Source organism: Podarcis muralis, chromosome 2 (assembly GCF_964188315.1).
Source record: "Podarcis muralis chromosome 2, rPodMur119.hap1.1, whole genome shotgun sequence".
Classification (NCBI taxonomy): domain Eukaryota; kingdom Metazoa; phylum Chordata; class Lepidosauria; order Squamata; family Lacertidae; genus Podarcis; species Podarcis muralis.
Genome location: NC_135656.1, coordinates 117,461,241 through 117,487,588, shown reverse-complemented (window position 1 = coordinate 117,487,588; position 26,348 = coordinate 117,461,241). Strand labels below are relative to the sequence as shown.

At 47.7% G+C, this 26,348-nt stretch overlaps 2 protein-coding genes across 2 annotated transcripts; both read left to right on the top strand.

Annotated features, from left to right (window-relative positions):
• The first annotated feature begins 877 nt into the window (after positions 1-877).
• On the top strand, positions 878-5,276 carry LOC114591064 (zinc finger and SCAN domain-containing protein 16-like). Its single transcript, XM_077923576.1, has 3 exons — positions 878-1,094; positions 3,105-3,889; positions 5,268-5,276. Exons 2-3 carry the CDS (start codon positions 3,251-3,253, stop codon positions 5,274-5,276), a joined length of 648 nt encoding a protein of 215 aa, XP_077779702.1. The 5' UTR covers positions 878-1,094; positions 3,105-3,250.
• LOC114591063 (uncharacterized) lies at positions 5,163-24,886 on the top strand. The gene is given in 4 exon segments (XM_077923086.1): positions 5,163-5,401; positions 8,334-9,160; positions 12,692-12,695; positions 22,651-24,886. Coding segments are annotated over 4 exon segments (1,728 nt in total). The 5' UTR covers positions 5,163-5,313; the 3' UTR covers positions 23,460-24,886.
• Positions 24,887-26,348: the final 1,462 nt, after the last annotated feature.

Sequence of the window (26,348 nt, the reverse complement as noted above, 5' to 3'; positions counted from 1 at the left end):
TTTCAGGGCAGCCCTGCTTAGGGATTGACGCTGCATGCAGAGCAGGGTCTCTGCCCACTGCAGCCCATGTCTCTCTATACTGACCCATACAGGAACATCACCATCATCATTCTATATTTGGAAATCATTTTTATTTGATTTTACAGATACAAAATTATAACATTCCAAATGCATGTCCGTATATAGAGATTACTCTGAATCTTGAGATTTTCCCCATTCCCTCCATGGGTCCTGTTGTCAACATTTACAGCTGCATATTATTTCATAATCTATGTTTTATATCAATGCATACTATCCATGGTATTTGTTACACTGCAAGTGAGATTAAAATCCTGCTCATGTTCTCATCTGCTTGCCGTGGTCTCCTAAATAAATCCCCCCCCCCCCCGTTCCTTTTTAAAGTTTTTGTCCTCTTGGTTCCTGAGTTTTCCAGTCAGCTTTGCTTGCCACTCCTCTCTGGTAGGGACTTTGTCTTCTTTCCATCTCTGGGCTAGTAGCATCCGAGAGCATTATTATTATAATTTAATATTTATACCCTACCCATCTGACTGGATTTCCCCAGCCACTCTAGGCAGCTTCCAACATATATAAAACATAATAATTTATTTTTTTAAAAAAAAACTTCCCTGTACAGTCAGACCCTTGGTTTCCCTACCTCAGCATTGTCCAAACTGACTGACAGCAGCTCTCCAGAGTTTCAGACAAGAGTCCTTTCTAGTCCTACAGGGAAGTTTTTAATGTATGACATCTTAGTGTATTTTTGGTCTTGTGGAAGCCGCCCAGAGTGGCTGGGGAACAAATAAATTATTATTATTATTATTATTATTATTATTATTATTATTATTATTACCTGGAAAATAATAATAATTACTACCTGGAAATGCTGAGGGTTGAACCTGGAGGCCTTCTGCATGCAAATTATGTGTTTTGCTGAGCTGTTAACCTTTCCCTTTTTCCCAGCAGAGACAAAATTTTGCTATTTCTTGATCCCCAAGAAAGGCAGATAATACACAAAGCGTCATCTCACTTCTCGCATCCCCTTCCACTCGTCTTGCAATACACAAGATAAAACCCACATCGCAAGAAAGTTAAAGGTAAAGGTAAAGGGTAAAGGGACCCCTGATCATTAGGTCCAGTTGTGGCCGACTCTGGAGTTGCAGCGCTCATCTCGCTTTATTGGCTGAGGAAGCCGGCCTACAGCTTCCGGGTCATGTGGCCAGCATGACTAAGCCGCTTCTGGCGAACCACAGCAGCGCACAGAAACGCCGTTTACCTTCCCGTCGGAGCGGTACCTATTTATCTACTTGCACTTTGACGTGCTTTTGAACTGCTAGGTTGGCAGGAGCTGGGACCGAGCAACAGGAGCTCACCCCGTCGCGGGGATTCAAACCGCCGACCTTCTGATCAGCAAGTCCTAGGCTCTGTGGTTTAACCCACAGCGCCACCTGCGTCCCTTAGCAAGAAAGGTACAATTCACTAATTGAGCCACCAGAAACCAACTCTGCAGCTCAAATCCAAACCATAAGCAGACTGAGGAACACAAATATGAATTGCTTCGGAATCGTGGCGGAACAGAACCGCTTTTATCTGCCGTTGAGGAGGTGTCTGGGATATGCACTTATAATGCAGTTGCATGAACCTGCTAAGCCTTTTCAGCTCAGTGCCGGAACATCTGCCTGGCATGCAGAAGGTCACAGGTTCAGTTCCTGGCATCTCCAGGCAGGGTTAAGAGAGAAATCCTACTGCTAGCCCAGAGATGAAATAGCAGATCAAGTTGAACTTCCTGACAGTAAGAGCTGTTTGACAGTGGAATTTGCTGCCAAGGAGTGTGGTGGAGTCTCCTTCTTTGGAGGTCTTTAAGCAGAGGCTTGACAACCATATGTCAGGAGTGCTCTGATGGTGTTTCCTGCTTGGCAGGGGGTTGGACTCGATGGCCCTTGTGGTCTCTTCCAACTCTGTGATTCTATGATGGATTATGCCAAAATGGCTAAAATGACTGGAAAGATCAGAAATAAGGAAGATGACAAATAAAATGAGGAATTGAGGAAATTTATAATTTGCCTGTAAACAGAGACCACTGTAAATGGTTAAAATCGTTAGCGGGATTGCAATAACACTTGTAATATAACGAGAACTATGGAGATATAAAAATCTGGATTATTATAAAAGATGCAGGAGAAAAGGTTTAACCATGAGACTCACAGAGGGGGCAGGAGGGAAGTCCAGAGATTCGTAAGAATCTTGTAGTTTTGGAATGTGTTGTGGTATGATTGTAATTCTTAATACAGTGGTACCTCTGCTTAAGTACTTAAGTATACCTGAAAGAGCGTCTCCACCCCCATCATTCTGCCCGGACACTGAGGTCCAGCACCGAGGGCCTTCTGGCGGTTCCCTCATTGCGAGAAGCAGAGCTACAGGGAACCAGGCAGAGGGCCTTTTCGGTAGTGGCGCCCGCCCTGTGGAACGCCCTCCCACCAGATGTCAAGGAAATAAACAACTACCTGACATTCAGAAGACATCTTAAGGCAGCCCTGTTCAGGGAAGTTTTTAACGTGTGATATTTTACTGTATTTTTGGTTTTTATGGAAGCCGCCCAGAGTGGCTGGGGAGGCCCAGCCACATGGGCGGGGTATAAATAATAAATTATTATTATTATTATTGTTATTATTGTTATTATTGTTATTATTATTATTATTATTTGTTCTGGAGGTCTGTTCTTAACCTGAAACTGTTCTTAACCTGAAGCACCACTTTAGCTAATGGGGCCTCCTGTTGCCGTTGCTTCACCGGCGCACGATTTCTGTTCTCATCCTGAAGCAAAGTTCTTAACCTGAAGCACTATTTCTGGGTTAGCGGAGTCTGTAACCTGAAGCGTATGTAACCTGAAGCGTATGTAACCCGAGGTACCACTGTATGTAAAATAAAAATTAAAAAATTTGGGGAGAAAAGGGAAAAAATCCTAGAAAACTACTGCCCGTCAATGCAAACAGCACTGAGGTAGTTAGACTGATGGCCTTACTTTCTGTGTTCCTAATGTAACACAGCTCTTAAAAAAAAATATTCCTCAGGAATAATCTTCCGTCTTTTGTCTCTGTTGGATTCAGGACAGGGTCGTTGCCAATGGAGCTTCTTACCTCGCACCAGATTGAGTGTCTGAACCAAACAAAGCAGGCGACTGAAGACACGGTTTAGGAGCTGAGGTGGAGTGAGGCGCAGCTGTTGCATTTCTGCGCGAGAGACGAAACGAGAGATGAACCGGAGTGAAATCCAAGCTTTGCCGAATTGGGGCGCAGGTCCGGGAACACGAGCAAAGAGGCAGGGCGGGGCAGGACCCAAATTGCATAAGGGGCCTGGAAGGGTCCAGCAGGAGGTTGTGGAGCCGTTCCCAAACATGGGATGGAGAGGCCCAGGCTTGCCAGAACTTGCCCCTCCGGAAGACCCCATCCCTTGTCCTCTGTCCGCAGAAAGAACACACTGCAACAGTGGCAGCCCTGAAGGAGACAGCGCAAACAGCCTCCTGACAGGTCTTAGCAGAGCATCCGAAGAGGCCTACATGGGCTTGGATTCTGGGCAAGGCAAGGAGGCGCCCTGGGAAAGGGACACCATCGCCCTGGAGGCCCAGCGGCTGAACTTCCGACGGTTCCGCTACCAGGAGGTCGAGGGACCACGGGAAGTGTGCAGCCAGCTCTGGTACCTGTGCCACCGGTGGCTGAAGCCGGAGAGGCACACCAAGGAGCAGATCCTGGAGCTGGTGATTCTGGAGCAGTTCCTGGCCATCCTGCCCTCGGAGATGCGGAGCTGGGTCCGGGATGGAGGCCCAGAGACCTGTGCCCAGGCGGTGGCCCTGGCAGAAGGTTTCCTGAGGAGGCAGCAAGCGGATGAGAAAGAGGTGAGGGCATGTCTCTCTTTTCTTTTTTGAAATAATTTTTATTTGATTTTACAAGTATAAAGATATAACAATCCAACTATACTAATAATAATAATAATAATAATAATAATAATAATAATAATAATTTATTTATAGCCCAGCCACTCCATAGTTAAAGATTCCTTCAGATCTCTGGACTTCCACCTTCCCTTCCCTGGGTCCTATTGTTAACTTTTTCTACTGCATATTTTTCAGTAGTCCATACAGCGGTGCCTCGCAAGACAAAAAGAATCCGTTCCGCGAGTCTCTTCGTCTTGCGAAGCAACCCTATTAGCGGCTTAGCGGATTAGCGCTATTAGCGGCTTAGCGGGCTTAGCGGATCAGCTGATAAGCGGCTTAGCAGATCAGCTGCTAAGCGGCTTAGCAACTTGGGAAAAAGAGGGGGGAAAGGGAAAAAACCCCGCAGGAACTCGCAAGACATTTTCGTCTTGCGAAGCAAGCCCATAGGAAATTCGTTTTGCGAAGCACCCCCAAAACGGAAAACCCTTTCGTCTAGTGGGTTTTCCGTCTTGCGAGGCATTCGTCTTGCAGGGCACCACTGTATTTTATATTACTCCATGGTTTCCATAAATACTTGCTGCATTGCAAGTTGTATTGCTAATGTTTTTATCGGCTGATAGTGGTCTCCAAGGTAAATTATAAATTCCCCCCATTCTTTATTAAAGTTTTGGTCTTCTTGGTTCCTGAACTTTCCAGTCAGTTTTGCCATTTTGGCATCTTCCAGCAGTTTAATTTGCCATTCTTCTCTGGTTCTTTCCATCTCTGGGCTAGTAGCATCCGTGCGGCTGTCATCACATACATAAAAAGTCTTTTCTGCTCCTTTGGAATGTCTGCACCTATAAATCCTAATAAAAAAGCCTCTGGTTCTTTTTATTTACAAAAGTTAATTTGAACATTTTTTTCATTATCTAACATTCCCCAGAATGCTTTTATTACCTTACAAGACCACCACATATGACAGAAGGTGCCTTATTTTTCTTTACATTTCCAGCAAATATTTGTACCTGTCTTATACATTTTTGCTAACTTACTGGGAGTCAGATACGGGAGCATTTCTTTCTAAGCCGACCCTGGCGGCATTCAAACTCTGTGATAATACTGCATTGTCGCTTGCTGGATTCCGAAACAATGTGTTGTTTTTTGTGGGATTCTCAAAACAACGCATTGATGTTTGCCGGCTTCCAGAGATGTATCTGATGGATCACTGTGGGAGGAGAACGATGGACTACTCCTTTTGAGTAGCCCATTGGAGGACCAAAGGTCCGCCCTTCTTTCCGGCACCTCCTGCCCCTTTGCCCAGTACTTTTCCATCCTACCTTACCCTGTTGCCTTTCTCCAGCTACCTTGACGGGGTTGTGTCCTCCTGGTTGTTTCAGGTACTGCCTATGAATTCCACTGCTCTTTCAGAGGCCAGAGAGAAGCCGCTGCGTGTGGAAGTCAAAGAAGAGGGTGGCAGAAGTGGGTCCCCTTCAGGTAAGGCGGAAGTCATAGAATCATAGAATCATAGAGTTGGAAGAGACCACAAGGGCCATCGAGTCCAACCCCCTGCCAAGCAGGAAACACCATCAGAGCACTCCTGACATATGGTTGTCAAGCCTCTGCTTAAAGACCTCCAAAGAAGGAGACTCCACCACACTCCTTGGCAGCAAATTCCACTGTCGAACAGCTCTTGCTGTCAGGAAGTTCTTCCTAATGTTTAGGTGGAATCTTCTTTCTTGTAGTTTGGAAAGAAGTCCTTGGTTGCCTGGAGTGCAGGCTTCTTCCTGTCCCGGGTGCTTAAACCTCAGCTCTTCCCTGTCCCTAGAACAGGAGGTGCCCATCTGATATCTGTGGGCGCACAAACCTACAAACGCTTTCTCCGGAGGCTGCAGGGTCAGCCCCGACAACTGAACTGGGGCTTGAAAGAAATGTCCTATTCTTCTTTGGGGATCCCTCGTAGCCGAGTAAGATTGTCTTCCATGAACACAGTCTTAACAGTGAATCCTTAAGTGACTGCGGAGGCCAATTCTGGATCCACACATCCTTCCACAGTGGGGACATTGGTTTCTGGGTGGGAGTTGATCACGGTGAGGGTTTGCCGAGCGTGCCTTCCTCCTAGCACGTTTCTCCCTTGTGTCCTGAGTTTGAGCATCTTCAAAGCCCATGACACCTTTGGTAAAGGCTGTTCTAATTTTTTAAGATTTGCCTTCCGTTTATCCTATTGCTGTGCTGGTCCCGGGGGGAAGGTTGCTGTTATCGTAGCCAAGGTTCAGTCCTGAGACACTTGCCTGGAAATAGTTCGCAAGGTGCGAGGCGAGGTCCGAAGCAGGAAGCCGGGCGGGGACAGGAACACTCGAAGGTCAGAAGCAGGAAGCCGGGCGGGAAACAGGAACACTGGAAGATCAGGTCTTGGTCCGGGTAAGCACAGGTACTCAACAACGACGTTGCTCCCGCAACCTGGGACCGGGCTGACTGGCCTTTATCTTCTTCTAAGGCCAGGGGCGGTCCCGGCCCCCAGAAGCCCCGCCTCTCCTGGCCTTAAGGCGAGCACTCCTCCTGGGAGAAACCAGTTCCCTTCGCCTCTCTGCCCTGAGCCTCTGCAGTTCAGGAGAGGCCGAAGGGTTACTGGACCCAGGGGGAGACTCACCTGTAGGCACTGAGTCCTCAAGCACCTCTGGGGCCAGAATGGTTTCACCTGGTGCCTGCTCCTGAGGATCTGGCACAGGTGCAGGCTCCTCAGAATCTAGGCCTTGCCCCAGTTCAGCCGGCCCTGGAGGTGGGGACTCCTGTGCCGGCTGGGATTCCTCCGGTTCACTCTCAGAATCGGAATCCCAGGCCATCACAGTTGCAGTCAGTGCTTAAAAGGAGCTAGGCCATACATTTTAAGCACTGTGATACCTCTTTAAACTGTCATGGCTTCCTCCCCTGCAAAGAATTCTGGGAGCTGTGGTTTGTTAGGGTACCCACAGTTGCTAGGAAGCACCTATTTCCCTCCCAGACCTACAGTTCCCAGAGTGGTATAACTATCAATCCCTCCTCACAGGGAACTCTGGGAACTGTAGCTCTGGGAGGGGAATAGGGCTCCCCTAGAACACTCAGCACAACCACAACAAACTCCAGTTCCCAGAATTCTTTGGAGGAAGTCATGGCTGCTTAAAGTGCTATTGGTGGGGGGCACTGTGGTCTAAGCCACTGAGCCTCTTGGGCTTACCGATCAGAAAGTCGGTGGTTCGAATCCCCAAGACGGAGTGAGCTCCCATTGCTATGTCCCAGCTTCTGCCCACCTAGCAGTTCAAAAGCACACAAGTGCAAGTAGATAAATAGGTACCGCTGCAGAGGGAAGGTAAACATCATTTCCATGCACTCTGGTGTTCTGTTGCACCAGAAGCAGTTTAGTCATGCTGGCCACATGACCCGGAAAGCCATTGTGAACAAACACTGGCTCCCTCGGCCTGAAAGTGAAATGAGCGCCGCAACCCCATACAGTGGTACCTCTGGTTACATACTTAATTCATTCCGGAGGTCTGTTCTTAACCTGAAACAGTTCTTAACCTGAGGTACCACTTTAGCTAATGCGCTGCTGCGCCGCTGGAGCACGATTTATGTTCTCATCCTGAAGCAAAGTTTTTAACCCGAGGTACTATTTCTGGGTTAGCGGAGTCTGTAACCTGAAGCGTATGTAACCCAAGGTACCACTGTAGTCGCCTTTGACTGGACTTAACCGTCCAGGGGTCCTTTACCTTTTTCCCCTTTTTACTTTAAAACTATGGTGTGAATGTGGTCTCAGTTTTGCCCCTTGTGGAACTCAGCAGAGAGGAAGATAGGGAGAAATCTTGTGTAATTCCCAGTGTAGTTCAGCAATCAACCCCTCGTCACAGGGAACTGGGAATTGTAGGCCCCAGAAGGAAGCCCTTAAAGAAATATGGCCCCTGGACTGCAAAGCTTACCCCACCCTTGTGATAAAAGTATTTCCTCAACCCCTGCTACAAATTTTGGTTTTGCCCCCTCTCTTATGGACCAATACAGTGGTACCTCGGGTTACATATGCTTCAGGTTACAGACTCCGCTAACCCAGAAATAGTACCTCGGTTTAAGTACTTTGCTTCAGGATAAGAACAGAAATCATGCGGCGGCAGCAGGAGGCCCCATTAGCTAAAGTGGTGCTTCAGGTTAAGAACAGTTTCAGCTTAAGAACGGACCTCCAGAACAAATTAAGTACGTAACCAGAGGTACCACTGTACAGCTTCCTTTTGCCACTTACTAAGAACCAAGTTTAGCTGCAACAATTGTAATCTCAGCTACAACGTAAAACAGCAATTCAAAGCAAGCTGGTAGTATCAAGCTATACTAAACCCACATTAAACCACTCCCTACCAATTCACCGCAAACCATTCCTCTAGATTATTGTTGCTTTCCTCTCCTTTAGGTGACAGCTGGCTGAATCAACAGGAGGGTAATCCACAGCGGGAAAGGGCAACCCAAGTAGGCCCTCATTTGCAGTGTCAGGATAACAAAACAGCTTTCCTGCCTTATTCAGACATGAAGATGGGAAGCCACCTGGAAGACAGTGTGAATGATCCTGAGAGAAACCCTGGGGATTTCCCAAAGATCCCTCCCAAAGGCAAGAAGCAAAGGACTTGTGGCGTCTGTGGAAAGAGCTTCAGCCGCAGCACCGGCCTGATCGCACATCAGAGAATCCACACCGGGGAGAAGCCGTACGAGTGCCCTGACTGCGGGAAATCCTTCACATTGAAGTCAAACCTGATAGCCCACGAAAGGACTCACAACGGACAGAAGCCGTACGAGTGCCAGCAGTGCGGGAAAAGCTTCAGCGTGAGCTCGCAGCTCATTAAGCACAAGAGGACTCACTCGGGGGAGAAACCGTACAAATGCGCCGAGTGCGGGCAGGCGTTCCGCCAAAGCTCGCACCTTAAAAACCACCAAAGAATCCACACGGGAGACCGGCCGTTCAAGTGCTCAGACTGCGGGAAAAGCTTCAGCGTGAGCTCAGACCTGATCCGGCACGAAATATCGCACACGGGGGAGAAACCGTACCAGTGTCCCGACTGCGGCAAGCGCTTCTGCAACAGTTCCCAGATTATTACTCACCGGAGAGTCCACACGGGGGAAAAGCCGTACAAATGCCTGGAGTGTGGGAAAAGCTTCACCGTGAGCCAGCAGCTCAGCAGGCACCAGCGAGTCCACACGGGAGAGAAGCCATACAAATGCCCCGAATGCGGGAAAACCTTTGGTGTCAGCACACTCCTTACGGGACACCTGAGAATCCACACAGGAGAAAAACCGTACGAATGTTTGGAATGTGGGAAAAGCTTCAGGCTGCGCTCAAACCTTATTGCACATCAGAAAATACACGCCGCAAGGAAATCCTAGGCATTTTTACTCTGTGTGTGTGTGTGTGTGTGTGTGTGTGTGTGTGTGCTTGCCGGAGGGATTAAATCCGAATTCAGTTCTCTGATTTTTCACAATATTCACATATGGGACCTAGAGTTGTCATATTCTGAAGATCAAAAAAGAGGACACATTTGCCAACTTTTCACTCTTGATCTCTATGATAACTCTCAACATGAAATAGAGGGTGTGTCCTAGAAAAAGAGGACATATGGCAATCCTACCGGCGGCCTGATCCAATCTATAGAATGGGGTAGCCCAGGGGTCAGCAAACTTTTTCAGCAGGGGGCCAGTCCACTGTCCCTCAGACCTTGTGGGGGGTTGGACTATATTTTTTTGGGGGGGGGAATGAATTCCTATGCCCCACAAATAACCCAGAGATGCATTTTAAATAAAAGCACACATTCTACTCATGTAAAAACACGCTGATTCCCGGACCGTGCATGGGCCAGATTTAGAAGGCGATTGGGCCGGATCCAGCCCCCGGGCCCTAGTTTGCCTACCCATAGGGTAGCCACTGTGGGCCCCTCCAGAGGCTGGATTTCATCTTCCATCAGCCGTGGCTAGCATGGCTCAAAGTAAAAAAAGGATTGGAGTTCTAACTTAACAACCTCTGGAGGGGACCACATTGCTACTCCCTGCCAGTGGCGTAGCGTGGGGGGTGCAGGGGGGGCCGGCCGCACCGGGTGCAACATCTGGGGTTAGGGCAAATCCACAGGTTAGGGGGCGCAAATCCACGGGTTAGGGGGCGCAAATTACTTGCCTTGCCCCGGGTGCTGACAACCCACGCTACGCCACTGCTCCCTGCCCCAGAGCAGCGTTCTCCAATCTTAGGTCCTCAAATGTTGTTGGACTACAATTCCCATCATGTCCTTTGGCGGAACTGGCTGGGGATGATGGGAATTGTAGTCCAACAGCATCATTCTCACAGTTTTTTAAAGAAATTACTGGACAGGAATTTACTCTCAAGGCAACCTCCTGCATTAGAAGAATCCCTTCAATTTATTTGTTTTTAAAATGTCTTCACCGAAAGGTATTTCGTTATAGGAGCGAAGGGGGAAGACATAAGGTGACCCCACTGCAAAATACAAACATAGGAGGTTTGTCAAAGCCGCACAACTGTCTTCTGAACAAACTCTTAAGAGAATTATTGGCCGTTGAAATGATTGCACCAACCTGCTTTGTGAATATTTGTGTGCATTGATCCACCGAGCCTTGAAAACCTAGCGGCCACCTGCAATAATTTACCCAGTGGCCGTATCTCTACAGGAGAAGTGGGGTGGGCTGTGGGACACCTGCCTTGCGTGCAGAAGGTTCCCAGTTCAATCCAGGTAGGGCTGGGAGAATTTCCCTGCCTGAAATCCTGGAGAGCCATTGCCAGTTTCCTTAAAAGAGGCTGAACTAGATGGAGCAAGGGTCTGAATAAAAGGCTGCTGCCTATGTTCTTGCCTGGATAGCTCAGTTGGTTAGAGCATGGTGCTGATAACACCGAGGTTGCAGGTTTGATCCCCGTATGGGAACTCTGAGGCCTTGTTTGCCTTGTACAGTTAAAGCAGCATTCTAAATAATAATAATAATAATAATAATAATAATAATAATAATAATAATATATTTGTACCCCGCCCTCCCCAGCCAAGACCAGGCTCAGGGCGGCAAACAACCAATAATAAAAACAAGTTGATTAAAATACAATTTAAAAGATTAAGATGCAACATTAAAACATTAGGGTGCAATCTCTTCATCGGAGGAGAAAGGAAAAAGAAAGAGGGGGAGGGAATCAAACTGATTTCAAGCCAAAATCCAGGTGGAATAACGCTGCCTTACAGGCCCTGCGGAAAGAAATCAGATCCTGCAGGGCCCTGGTCTCATGAGACAGAGCGTTCCACCAGGCCGGAGCCAGTGTTGAAAAGGCCCTGGCTCTGGTTGAAGCCAATCTAACTTCCTTAGGGCCCGGGACCACTAGGGTGTTGCTATATATGGACCTTAAGGTCCTCCGTGGGGCATACCATGATCTTATGAAAAGATCATGGCTTCCCCCAAAGCATCCTGGGAGCTGTAGTTTGTTCAGGGTGCTGAGCTACAACTCCCAGGGTTCCCAGAGAAGAGGGATGGATTCTTAAACCACGCTGGGTATTGCAGTTCTGTGAGGGCTCTTTAAAGTGGCGTTATGGGCCCCATCTGCACTATACACCTAAACAACTATCATACCTCTTTAAGCAGCCCCTTTTCATAGAATTGTAGAGTTAGAAGGGGTCCCGTGGGTCATCTAGTCCAACCCCCTCCAATGCAGGAGTCTTTTGCCAAACGTGGGGCTCGAACCCAGGACCCTGAGATTAAGGAGTCTCATCTTCTACCAACTTGGAAAAAGCCAGTGTGGTGTAGTGGTTAAGAGCGGTGGACTCGTAATCTGGGGAACCGGGTTCGCTTCCCCGCTCCTCCACATGCAGCTGCTGGGTGACCTTGGGCTAGTCACACTTCTCTGACGTCTCTCAGCCCCACTCACCTCTCAGACTGTTTGTTGTGGGGGAGGAAGGGAAAGGAGATTGTGAGCCGCTTTGAGACTCCTTCCGGTAGTAATATCAAATCCAAACTCTTCTTCTCTTGTCTATAACCTCAGAGAGCTGCTGCCAGTCAGTGTTGACAGTACTGAACTAGGTGGACTAGTGGTCTGACTCAGTAGAGGTTTCAGTTAATTGGCAAGAATGACTAATATATGTAGATCTATTAGGTCAGGTGTGGGGGACCCTTTGCCGTTCCAGATGTTGCTGAACCAGCTCCCGCCGGTGTGTGTCTTTCTAAATTATTATTATTCGCTTGGTTCTTTGCTCTGAGGGCCCTGTCGATGCTGTGAACTTCACGGAATGCTGTGAAACGTTATAAAAACATGGTAGATAAGTGAAATAAAAAGTTTCTTTTTTTAAAAAAAGAAGAAGCCTATCTCTCTGTTTCTTTGCTCAGCAGCCGAGATATAAGTGGATGAGGAAGATCCTGCATTTTTGCTTTGTTTTTAATTTATTTATTTGTGTGTAAACATCCATAAGAACACGAGAAGAGCCTGGCTGGATTAGACTAGTGATATTATTATTATTATTATTATTATTATTATTATTATTATTATTTGGCATCCATCTGACTGGGTTGCCCCAAACACAGTAAATCGTCAAACATGCATGTGGGAAATTACAAGCTGGATCTGAGTGCAATGGCACTCTGCCCACCTGTGATTCCTAACAACCGGCAGTTATAGAAACATGGAATTGGGGGGAACCCAGAGATCATCCAGCCCAACCCCCTGTCTCTGACCAGAGAAGCCGAGTTTAGCCATCTTGGGCAATAGCCACTGATAGCCTTAATCTCCTCCACCAATTTGCCCAGTGCAGTGTTACAACTGTTCCACACAGTGGTGGTAATCAGTGGCTCCTGTGGAAGTGAGTTCCACAGTTTAACTGCACAAAGAAGTTTGTTCTTTTGTCTGGACCGAATCCTTGAGTATTCAGCTTCACGGAATACTCCACGAGTTCAGGCAGGGAGACACGTGATGTCGATTTATGAAATTATGTAAGTTAATGGCAAGTGTTCCAACACTTTCTTCAGCTAAAGGGCCACATGACGGGAGGCAGAGGAGAGAGCGGAGGCTGTATGCAGAAACAAGCCTGCTGCACAAAGGTAAAATTTGCTTTTGTTGTTGTTGTTGTTATTATTATTATTATTATTATTATTATTATTATTATTATTATTATTATTATTTATACCCCGCCCTCCCCAGCCAAGACCGGGATCAGGGCGGCTAACACCAAATATAAAAACAATTGATTGAAATACAGCTTAAAAAACAATATTAAAATACAACATCAAAACATTAAAATGCAGCCTCATTTCAGCAGAAATGCAATCAAAAACTTTTCTGGGGATAAAAAGTCAAGTCTTCACCAAGGCTAACTATCCAGACGGGTCCTCCATGGGCCAGAAAAAAGCCAGGGAAGTCCCCAAATAGGAGTTCCAACACAGAAGGAGAAAGGAAAAAAGAAAGAGGGGGAGGGAATCAAATTGGCTCCAAGCCAAAGGCCAGGCGGAACAACTCTGTCTTACAGGCCCTGCGGAAAGAAATCGGATCCCGCATGGCCCTGGTCTCATGAGGCAGAGCGTTCCACCAGACCGGAGCCAGTGTTAAGAAGGCCCTGCCTCTGGTTGAGGCTAATCTGACTTCCTTAGGGCCTAGGACCTCTGTTGTTGTGGTTTAGTTGTTTAGTCATCTCTGACTCTGCGTGACCCCATAGACCAGGCACTCCTGTCTTCCACTGCTTCCCGCAGTTTGGTCAAACTCATGCTGGTAGCTTTGAGAACACTGTCCAACCATCTCGTCTTCTGTCGTTCCCTTCTCCTTGGGCCCTCCATCTTTCCCAACATCAGGGTCTTTTCCAGGGAGTCTTCTCTTCTCATGAGGTGGCCAAAGTATTGGAGCCTCAGCTTCACGATCTGGCCTTCCAGTGAGCACTCAGGGGTGATTTCCTTCAGAATGGAGAAGTTTCATCTTCTTGGAGTCCATGGGACTCTCAAGAGTCTCCTCCAGCACCAAAATTCAAAAGCATCCATTCTTTGGCGATCAGCCTTCTTTATGGTTCAGCTTCCATACATCACTACTGGGAAAACCATAGCTTTAACTATACGGACCTTTGCTGGCAAGGCGATGTCTCTGCTTTTTAAGATGCTTTTAAAGATGCTGGGACCTCTAGGGTGTTGCTATTTATGGACCTTAAGTTCCTCCATGGGGCATACTGGGAGAGGCGGTCCCGTAGCTACGAGGGTCCTAGCTCCCCCCAGGGTCCTCTGGCGCTCCCCACCAATGACATGGTGCAGGAGGAAACAAAACCCATCCCTGCAGAAGGTCCCAGGTTCAATCCAAGAGCATCAGAAGAGCCTGGCTGCAGGATCAGGCCAAAGGGGCCCCCTCTAGCCGTAGAATCAGAGAATGGTAGAGTTGGAAGGGATCCAAGGGTCATCTAGTCCAACCCTCTGCAATGCAGGAATTTCAACATGTGGCTCCATAGTCATTGCGGCTAGGAGTAGCCGTGGACAGCCTTTGTCCAATCCTCTTACAAGTTACCCACGTTGGTGGCCTTCTGTTGATGCCTCAAGTGGGAGGGAGTTCCGTAGTTTTATCTACATGCTGCATTCTTTCGTCTCCACTGAATGTTCCAACATTCAGCTCCATTGCATTTCTCTGCGTTCTAGAATTATGAGAGGGAGGGAAAAATCACTTTGCCTGCACCCCATTCTTAACGTTTATACGCCACTCTCATGACCCTCTCTGTCCCTTGCTCACCTGTTCTCTAAACTTACAAAAGACCCAAATGTCATAAGATTTCCTCTCTCTCTGTATAGGGGATTTCCTCTTCTTTCTTTAAATTTATAGGACTATTTCTAAATTAGCAACTCATTTAAAAAAAAAAAATCCTCTAAATATTTATTTCTTTTTTAAATAAAGGGGATGGAAAAAGTAGCGACTAGAAAAAATGAACATGTTACGTTGTTGAAATCTAGAAAATAAAATAAAAAAATGCTGATGATAAAAATGGGGATCCAGGAGGTGTTTTCTTTCTTTAAAAAAGAGTTTTTTAAAAAATGAATAAAAAATAAGTTTTTTAAAAAAATAGTAACAATAATAATAATAATAATAATAATAATAATAATAATAATAATATAATGTTGGAAAGGGGATTTGTATATGTAGTTAAAAAGGATATTATTGGTGAGGGTACCTGGGTCAAGGCTAAGGCCACATTACAATTCTTCAAAAAAATTAATAAATAATGAATAATGAATAAATAAAAAAAATAAAAGAATCTTAGTCTTAGGATTCCTGTGACATTCATCAATCTGCCTCGCCACAAAGCCCCCCTTGTCTTTCCCACTTCAATAGCTGCAGCCTGTATAGTTTATTTTTGGCATTTTCTATTTCACACGCAATAACTGAAAGAACAGAACATAAGAGAGGCATCAAGTCCCCTCCCCGCTTTTGGGGATCCTCATATGATGCTTTCCCCTCTGCATCTCCTTCTCCATTATTATAAATCCTTCGACAATCCATACTTCCGAATTATTACAACAGGCTTTCTATCAAGCCTACTGATGAATGTGATTGTTTGCAACCATTTCCCAAATACTGCACGTTAGAACCTTCCCCTGTTCTTTATTAAATTGTGCCTCTTCCTGGTTTCTAATTCTTCCTGTAGGGTTGTTTTGCCATTTCAGCGTAAGCTCGTCAATTTTATAGCTGCAGCCTGTGCAGAAAGGGAAGAGGGATTATTTGGGGGGGTTAAATCTGGAGAGAGGCTCTTCTCCTAAAGAGGATGCGGAGCGCGCCCAAGAGAGGAAGTTGGAAGCGCGTCTTGGTGCGCTCCTGCCCAGCTTTTCCCACCCCGGCAGTGCAAAGGGTAGAAGGGGTTGGGGGCTCCATCCTGCACCGCTTCCTCGTGGGTCGACTCTCCTGCGTTGCTCCTCTAAATGTGAATGCGGCTGCTGCCTGCCTGCTTTGATTTCTCTTCGGGCGCCACGGGGTCAAGGCGGGTGAGTTTTGGCTCAAGCGCCTTTGCGCATCTCTCAGCCGCGCGTCCTTTTGTCGCTGCAGGCGGATAGTTGTTGTTGTTGTTGTTTAGTCGTTTAGTCGTGTCCGACTCTTCGTGACCCCATGGACCAGAGCACGCCAGGCACCTCTGTCCTCCACTACCTCCAGCAGTTTGGTCAAACTCATGCTGGTAACCTCGAAAACACTATCCAACCATCTTGTCCTCTGTCGCCCCCTTCTCCTTGTGCCCTCCATCTTTCCCAACATCAGGGTCTTCTCTAGGGAGTCTTCTCTTCTCATGAGGTGGCCAAAGTACTGGAGTCTCAGCTTCACGATCTGTCCTTCCAGTGAGCACTCAGGGCTGATTTCCTTAAGAATGGATGTGTTTGATCTTCTTGCAGTCCATGGGACTCTCAAGAGTCTTCTCCAGCACCATAATTCAAAAGCATCAATTCTTCGGCGATCAGCCTTCTTTATGGTCCAGCTCTCACTTCCATACATCACTACTGGGAAAACCATGGCTTTAACTGTACGGACCTTTGTTGGCAAGGTGATGTCTCTACTTTTTAAGATGCTGTCTAGGCCTGTCATTGCCCTTCTCCCAAGATAGAGATAGAGAGGGGACCAAATCCTCTTTCCGTCTGGTTTCGCAGACCTGGGGGCTGGGTGTGTTTGGAGACTGGAGAGAGGAGCGCCTGAGTGCAGAAGGTCAGGAACAGAGAAAGCAGCCCCTCCTGGAAAGGCAGAAGCAGACCCCTGGTCCATTTAGCTCAGCGTTAACTAGAGACTGACTGAAAGTCTCCAGAGTTTTGGGCAGGAGGCATTCCCAGAGCCACTTGGTGTGGCTGAACCTGAAACTTTCTGCATGCAAGGCAGATGCTCTACCACTGAGTCATGTATGGGATTTGGGTGGTGCTGTGGTCTAAACCACTGAGCTTCTTGGGCTTGTGGATCAGAAGGTCGGCAGTTCGATTCCACGCGACGGAGTGAGCTCCCGTTGTTCTGTCCCAGCTCCTGTCAACCCAGCAGTTTGAAAGCACATCAGTGCAAGTAGATAAATAGGTACCACTGTGGCAGGAAGGTAAATGGCGTTTCAGTGCGCTCTGGTGTTCCGTCACAGTGTCCTGTTGTGCCAGAAGTGGTTTAGTCATGCTGGCCGCAGGACCCAGAAAGCTGTTTGTGGACAAACGCCCTCGGCCTGAAAGTGAGATGAGCGCCGCAACCACATAGTCACATTTGACTGGACTTAACCATCCAGGGGTCCTTTACCTTTTACTTAAGGTAAAGGGACCCCTGACCATTAGGTCCAGTCGTGGCCGACTCTGGGGTTGCGGCGCTCATCTCGCTTTATTGGCCGAGGGAGCTGGCGTACAGCTTCCAGGTCATGTGGCCAGCATGACTAAGCCACTTCTGGTGAACCAGAGCAGCGCACGGAAACGCCGTTTACCTTCCCGCCGGAGCGGTACCTATTTATCTACTTGCACTTTGAGGTGCTTTCGAACTGCTAGGTTGGCAGGAACAGGGACCAAGCAACGGGAGCTCACCCCGTCACAGGGATTCGAACCCCCGACCTTCTGATTGGCAAGCCCTAGGCTCTGTGGTTTAACCCACAGCGCCACCCGTGTCCCCTACCTTTTACTTACCACTGAGTTATGTCCCTTTCCCAAGGAGGGGAATAAAAAAGGGGTGGTGTTTGGGTGGATGAGAGGCTTCGGGATGCAAATACAGTGGTACCTCTGGTTACAAGCTTAATTTGTTCTGAAGGTCCGTTCTTAACCTGAAACCATTCTTAACCTGAGGTAACACTTTAGCTAATGGGGGCTCCCGCTGCCGCCGTGCTGCCAGCGTGCGATTTCTGTTCTCATCCTGAGGTAAAGTGCTTAACCCGAGGTACTACTTCCGGGTTAGCAGAGTCTGTAACCCAAAGTGTTTGTAACCTGAGGTACTACTGTAGAGGAAAAGTGGTCCCATGTCACGATTATGATTATCATTGAATCAACTTTTGCATCTGGCTCTGTAGAAGGTAGTTTCCTGTGTTCATATGATTTGGCAAAGAGTCATAGAACTGGGGAGTTGGAAGGGACCCGAGGGTCATCTAGTCCAATGCAGGAATCTCAACGAAAGCATTCATGACAGATGGCTATCCAAGCTCTGCTTTAAAATCTCCAAGGAAGGCAAGCCCACCACCTCCCAAGGGAGTCCGTTCCACTGTCAAACAGCTCTGGTTTGCGTCCTGACCTCCGGAACAGGAATCATAGAATCATAGAATCATAGAGTTGGAAGAGACCACAAGGGCCATCGAGTCCAACCCCCTGCCAAGCAGGAAACACCATCAGAGCACTCCTGACATATGGTTGTCAAGCCTCTGCTTAAAGACCTCCAAAGAAGGAGACTCCACCACACTCCTTGGCAGCAAATTCCACTGTCGAACAGCTCTTACTGTCAGGAAGTTCTTCCTAATGTTTAGGTGGAATCTTCTTTCTTGTAGTTTGGATCCATTGCTCCGTGTCCGCTTCTCTGGAGCAGCAGAAAACAGCCTTTCTCCCTCCTCTATGTGACATCCTTTTATATATTTGAACATGGCTATCATATCACCCCTTAACCTCCTCTTCTCCAGGCTAAACATGCCCAGCTCCCTTAGCCGTTCCTCATAAGGCATCATTTCCAGGCCTTTGACCATTTTGGTTGCCCTCCTCTGGACACGTTCCAGTTTGTCAGTGTCCTTCTTGAACTGTGGTGCCCAGAACTGGACACAGTACTCCAGGTGAGGTCTGACCAGAGCAGAATACAGTGGCACTATTACTTCCCTTGATCTAGATGCTATACTCCTATTGATGAGGCCCAGAATTGCATTGGCTTTTTTAGCTGCCGCGTCACACTGTTGGCTCATGTCAAGTTTGTGGTCAACCAAGACTCCTAGATCCTTTTCACATGTACTGCTCTCAAGCCAGGTGTCACCCATCTTGTATTTGTGCCTCTCATTTTTTTTGCCCAAGTGCAATACTTTACATTTCTCCCTGTTAAAATTCATCTTGTTTGTTTTGGCCCAGTTCTCTAATCTGTCAAGGTCGTTTTGAAGTGTGATCCTGTCCTCTGGGGTGTTAGCCACCCCTCCCAGTTTGGTGTCATCTGCAAATTTGATCAGGATGCCCTTGAGTCCATCATCCAAGTCGTTGATAAAGATGTTGAATAAGACCGGGCCCAGGACAGAACCCTGTGGCACCCCACTAGTCACTCTTCTCCAGGATGAAGAGGAACCATTGATGAGCACCCTTTGGGTTCGGTCAGTCAGCCAGTTACAAATCCACTGAGTGGTAGCATAGTCAAGACCGCATTTTACCAGCTTCTTTACAAGAATATCATGGGGCACCTTGTCAAATGCCTTGCTGAAATCAAGGTAGACTACATCCACTGCGTTCCCTTCATCTACCAGGCTTGTAATTCTGTCAAAAAACGAGATCAGGTTAGTCTGACATGACTTATTTTTCAGAAATCCATGCTGACTATTGGTGATCACAGCATTCCTTTCTAGGTGCTCACAGACTGTTTGCTTAATGATCTGCTCCAGAATCTTCCCTGGTATTGATGTCAGACTGACTGGGCGGTAATTATTTGGGTCCTCTCTTTTCCCCTTTTTGAAAATAGGGACAACATTTGCCCTCCTCCAGTCTGCCGGGACTTCGCCTGTTCTCCAGGAATTCTCAAAGATGGCTTCAAGAAACTGCATTCCGTGATCTATGAATCCAAACCTTTCCTGTTTGCACCATTTGCGAAGCCAGTTGTTCACTTCCACTATTTTTCCCTCTCTCCCTGGGCCACGTCGTTCAACTGGGAGGACAGATGAGATGACAATTTGTGCATTTAATTGCTTCAATTTCCTGCCCAGAGCCTCGTAATCTCTTTTGATCTTCTGGAGGCTATTGCTTGCAGTGTCATTGGTTCCCACATGAACCAAGAGGAAGGGGTATTTGTCAGTGGGTTTTATGATTCCTTGCAGTCGTTCAGTTACATCTTGGATCTTAGCCCCGGGGAGACAGCACACTTCCCGAGACTTTCTTGTCAGGAGAAAAAAAGCCTGCTCTATCTTCCATGTTCAGTCCCCAAAGGGAAAAACATTGGCTGTTTTTACCAAGAGAGATGCTGAAAGGAAAAACAAGAAGAAACATTTCCTTATATGCTGTTAAATTCTGCCTTTCTGCCTTTTCTTTTCCCTCAGGGACACCGGCTGCCTTCTTGCAAGTTTCATCTCTGTTCCCTGCGACACAATGTGTTTCTATAGATTGCCCTGTTTTGTTCGAGGGCAGCCAGAAGATGGAATTATTCCCCTGTGAAAATAGTAGGTAAAAATTGTGATGTAAATAGTAGCCACATGGAGGTGAGGCCATTGTTTCCCTGAGAGTCAAAATGGCGGTCAGTCGGGAGGCCGGAGGAATCCTTGGCCTCCACTTCCAAGCTAAGTTAGAGCAGGGAATGCAGACCAGGGTAAAAATGGAGGAACAAGACCCGGGTGGATTTGACCTCGGGGCAGAGTCCGTGAGGAGGGGAAAACCCTCTTGTGATCTTGAGGCCAGCAACAACCTGGATTTTCCAAACTGGGAGATGCTGGAGCCATTTAAAGAAGAACCAGGCGACAAGAGGTCTCTACCATGTTCAGGGTCTCAGGAGCTCCTCAAAGCAGTGAGATGTTTCCACTCAGGATGGGAAAGCCCAGCAATGCAGAAACCTACTCTGTGGCGTAACACAAAGGCTTTTCCGGCCTCCTTGGATGGCGTGGAGAACGCTAACCAGTGGCCCCAAGGCGCGCCAAACTTCCTTGGAGCGTTACCACAGGAATATGGGGATTTGGACGCCAGAAATGGGGAAGACTATTGGAAGGCGAGAGATGAGACCCGAGGAAGTGAGTCTGCCACCCTGGACATGCAGCGGAAACTCTTCAGGGAATTCCACTACCAGGACGCTGAGTGCCCCCGCAAGGCCTGCAGCCGCCTGTGGCATCTTTGCCATCACTGGCTGAAGCCGGAGAGGTCCTCCAAAGAGCGGATCCTGGAGCTGCTGATCCTGGAGCAGTTCCTGGCCATCCTGCCCCTGGAGATGCAGAGCTGGGTCAAAGATGGCTGCCCAGAGACCTGCGCCCAGGCGGTGGCTTTGGCCGAGGACTTCCTGGTGAGGCAAAGAGAGGCCGAGAAACCAAAACAGCAGGTGAGGGCGCTTCGTCAGGATGTCTCAAAGGTTGGAGGCCCTGGGGGCTCATTGGAACTGACAGGGTGGAAAGCAGGGAGGCCACCAGTAGGAGGAGCCAGAGCCAAGGAAGTCCACTTTCAGAGCATCCATTTAAACAGCTGTTACTTCTCCCAAAGAATTCTGGGAGCTGTAGTTCATTGGGAGTGGTTAACCGTTAAGATATCCAATTCCCTTCACAAAGCTACAATTCCCAGTGTTTCCTGGGAAGTGGGATGGGTGAGTGTTAAACAACTCTGGGAACTGTAGCGGCGGAAGGGAAACGGCCTTGGCCCAGTATACCTGAAGGCGCATCTCCACCCCCATCGTTCAGCCACTGAGGTCCAGCGCCGAAGGCCTTTTGACAGTTACCTCCCTGCGAGAAGTGAGGTTACAGGGAACTTCTTGGTGGTGGTGCCTGCCCTGTGGAATGCCCTCCCACCAGATGTCAAGGAAATAAACAACTATCTGACTTTTAGAAGACACCTGAAAGCAGCCCTGTTTAGGGAAGTTTTTAATGTGTGATGTTTTACCATGTTTTTAATGTTCTGTTGGGAGCTGCCCAGTGTGGCTGGGGAAACCCAGCCAGGTGGGCAAGATATAAATATATTATTATTATTATTATTATTATTATTATTATTATTATTATTAAATGGGGGTCATTCCTATGGAGAGGCCAGAGATCCCCCACTCCTCCGTTAGTCCATGCTTGTTATTATTATTATTATTAATAGTAATAATGAATTTTACATCAGCCAACATGCAGTACTAGTGCTGAACCAACCCTTTTGCTGCTTTATACGTTATGCTTCTTTGCCATTTCAGGGGCTGCCGCTGTCGGGAGGCAGGGCTTTGAATTGCACTCTGGCAACAGGGATGACATCGGGGGCTGGACGGATGCCGGTGGGCTCAGAGGCTAAAGAGGAGGTGGAGGACCAGGGCTGCGCCAGCATCCTAGGTGAGGTTTTTCTGAATTCCTTGACAGCACTGGTTTTTATTATTATGGAGGGGGTAGGCATTCTGTCTGTAAAAAACAGCAACATGCATCTCCTCTTTGTCACCAAAAATTCCTCAAACATTGTAGTTTTTCCTTGTAGGGGAAATGCTTCGATTCCCTGATCACACCTTCCTGTATTTTTCCCAGCTCTGCAATATACCCTTTTTGAGACTGAGGGACCAAAACCGTACATGGAACTCCGAATGCATCTGCAGCTGATGGAAGTTCTGAATATTTTGTTTCTGCAGGTGATGGACGGGTGACTGAGAACAAGGAGGAGACTCCTCTGACGGAAAATCCTGATTGTTTGCAGCCTCCAAGCCAAAAAGGTGGGCGCCCTGAGAGGCGAAGGGGAAATCCTCTTGGAGGGAGTGCTGCCGATTCTGTCCTTTATGCCAGAAGGAAGGAGGCGTTGGAGGAAATCATCCACAAAGACGATAAACGACACAAGTGTGCCGTGTGCGGACGAGGGTTCAGTCGGCCCACGGGTCTCACTGCGCATCAGCAGATCCACACAGGCGAGAAACCCTACAAGTGCGTGGAGTGTGGGAAAAGCTTCAACCCTCGTGGCCCACGCAAGGACCCACACGGGCGAGAAGCCGTACACCTGCACGCACTGCGGGAAAAGCTTCGCCGTGAGCTCGGACCTCACTCGGCACTACCGGACCCACACGGGAGAGAAGCCCTACAAGTGCTCAGAGTGCGGGAAGTGCTTCCGGCAGAGCTCCTCGTTCTGCAGCCACCTGAGGATCCACACGGGAGAACGGCCGTTCCGGTGTTCGTGCTGTGGGAAGAGCTTCGCCATGTGCTCGGACCTCACCAAACATTACCGGACCCACACCGGAGAGAAGCCGTAGAAATGCTCGGACTGCGGGCGCCGGTTCCGGCAACACTCCTCTTTCGCCAACCACCTGAAAAGCCACCGCGGAGAGCTGCCTTTCAAATGCTCCGACTGCGGGAAGTCCTTCAGCGTGAGCACGTTCCTGATCAGACACGAGACAATCCACACGGGGGGAAAGCCCTACCGGTGCCCGGATTGCGGGAGGAGCTTCGGGCACAACTCTCAGCTCATTTCGCACCGGCGCGTTCACACGGGGGAGAAGCCGTACAAGTGTCCTGAGTGCGGGAAAAGGTTTACCGCTAGCTCTCTCCTCCGGGGACACCAGAGAATCCACACCGGCGAGAAACCGTACAGCTGCGGGGTTTGTGGAAAGACGTTCAGCCTGAGGTCCAACTTCCGCAGGCATCAGAGCACTCACACGGGGGAGAAGCCGTTTAAGTGCTTAGCCTGTGGGAAAAGCTTCATTACGAGTTCAGATCTTCTTGCACACAAGAGAACCCACGCGGGAAATAACAATAAATAAATAATAATAATTTTTTTTTTATTTATACCCCGCTCTTCCCGGTTTAAAAACCGGGCTCAGGGCGGCTAACAGCAAATATAAAACATTGATTAAAATGCGACTTAAAAACAGCAGAAAACACAACATAAAATGCAGCATCAATATCAATAGAATTCAAAAATTCAGGGGTCATTTTAGGAAAAACAAAAAACAAAACCCCAGTCAGTAGACATCAAATGATCACCAGGGCTAACTGGCCAAGTTGGTCTTACTACGGCCAGCAAGGAGACCAGGGAAGAATTTAAATGTGGGGTCCCAGAAGGGGTTTCTTCATAGAAGAGGAAAGGGAAAAGGGAATAGAGGATCAGGGAATAGAGGATCAATTGTAGATATCCACCAGGAGGTGGGCTTATGATCTTAATACAGTGGTACCCTTGGTTTTTGGACGTCTCCATTGCTGAATGTTTCAGTTTTCGAACGCTGAAAACCCAGAAGTAGATGCTTCCGTTTTCGAACGCACCTCGGAAGTCAAACGGCTTCTGCTGCATGTATCTGTTTTTCACAATTTTCTCTGTTGAATTGGCAGGCCGCCCTTTGCGTCTCGGTTTTCGAATATTTCGGAACTCGAACGGTCTTCCAGAACAGATTACGTTCAAAAACCAAGGTACCACTGTATTGTTCAGAGCTTACGGGTAGCAGAAAGGTGATAACTACTTCCCCAAGTTGGTGTGTGTGGCATTCGAACGGAGCCCCCGGTCGTCTCACGGACTATTGACCCGTACACCACTAATCCGCTGCCACCAACCAGGTCCTCCCCAGTAAAATCACTTCAGCCTCAGTCAGGTTCTCAATTAAACGTTGTTACACTTTACTTTCTTAGTTTTATTTTCCTCTCTCTATCTCTTCTACCTCCCCTCACTCAAGAACCCACTGCCCTGTCTCTCTTTTTCCAACTGCCTGCCAACTGCTTCTCCAACTGCCTTTCCCAACCAGCCAACCCACTAAAACCAACCAACTACCCACCAACAGCTCCCAACAACAACTAACTCAAACCTCGGGGCTAAGCCCTTTTATACACAGGTAGGCTCCGCCTCCCTCCGGCTTTCCTATTGGTCTATATGTTTAACCCTATCTCTCCCTGTACAGACAGCCTTTAAAGGAATGGGCACACACCACAGTGGGTTGTTGAGTTCTTTCCCCTTCTGAGAAAGGGGCTGTAACAGGTTGCTTCCAAGCACATGGCTAGTAAGAGGCTCAGAAAAGCACTTTGCTACTTGCAGATTCACGGGCCTGGAGATTGGCAACAAGGACAATGAGTACCGTATTTTTTGCTCTATAAGACTCACTTTTCCCCCTCCTAAAAATTAAGGGGAAATGTGTGTGCGTCTTATGGAGCGAATGCAGGCTGCACAGCTATCCCAGAAGCCAGAACAGCAAGAGGGATTGCTGCTTTCGCTGCGCACGCGATCCCTCTTGCTGTTCTGGCTTCTGAGATTCAGAATATTTTTTTCCTTGTTTTCCTCCTCCAAAAACTAGGTGCGTCTTGTGGTCTGGTGCGTCTTATAGAGCGAAAAATACGGTAATTTATTCTGAAGTAGCACTTTGTGTTAACGCTTTGCCCCCAGGATCGCCTGTTTAGTTTGTGCTGTGAAGAGCTGGGTAGCTCAGTCGGCTAAAATGTGGTGCTGATAATGCCAAGGTTGCAGGTTTGATTCCCATAAGGGACTGCTGCAAATTCTTGCATTGCAGGGGGTTGGACTAGATGACCCGTAGGGTCCCTTCCAACCATAGCTGTCAACGTTTGCCTTTTTTAAAGGGAAATTCCCTTATTCCGAATAGGATTCCTTGCAAGAAAAGGGAAAAGTTGACAGCTATGCTTCCAGCTCTGTAATTCTATAGGAGTTTACTTGATGGAGAGGTTTAGGTGTGCATTCTGCTGAATCACTGGATGAAAGAGCTTATATTGGCATTTGCTCTGGCCAGCTCCATTCAAGGTTTGAGCTTCACAAAGGAAAAGTTATGGGTAACTGAACCCTGACTTTAAAGGGCTGCATAAACCATTGTGTCAGAAATGAACCCAGGTGAGGCTCAGGCTGTGTCCATAAGAGGAGAACCAGGATCAGGCCAGTGGTCCATCTCGTCCAGCAGCCACAGAGTTTCCCTGGGAAGAGGGACTGAGCATTAAACCACCCTTTTTTTTCTTTTTCTAAATTTTGTTTGTATATCGCCCTCTCTGGCCAAAGCCGGGCTCACAGCGTGTAACGTCATATAAATAAGACAATATGCATAAAACAATATACAATATGCAAATGAAATAACATTCAACATTCATTAAAATAATACAGAATAATATTAAATATCAGCATTTCAAGATTAAACAGAAATCCACTCTTAACGGTTACAATAAGTAATTTCTAAACTCCAGTCAATAAAACAACAGCAAGCCACAGTAATAATAATATTAATAATTATAATAATAATATTTTTTATTTATACCCCGGCCTCCCCAGCCAAGGCCGGGCTCAAGGCGACTAACAAGCAATAATAAAAACAAGTTGAATGAATAAAACTTAAAAACAAGATTAAAATACAACATTAAAATATTAAAAATGTGGCCTCATCGCAGGAGGAGAAAGGAAAAAGAAAAAAGAGGGGGAGGGAATCTAATTGGCTCCAAGCCAAAGGGCAGGCGGAACAACTCTGTCTTACAGGCCCTGCGGAAAGAAATCACATCCTGCAGGGCCCTGGTCTCATGAGGCAGAGCGTTCCACCAGGCCGGAGCCATCACTGAAAAGGCCCTGGCTCTGGTTGAAGTCAATCTAACTTCCTTAGGGCATAGGACCACTAGGGTGTTGCTATTTATGGACCTTGAGGCTCTCCGTGGGACCTTGCCTGATGGAGTCTCTCCCC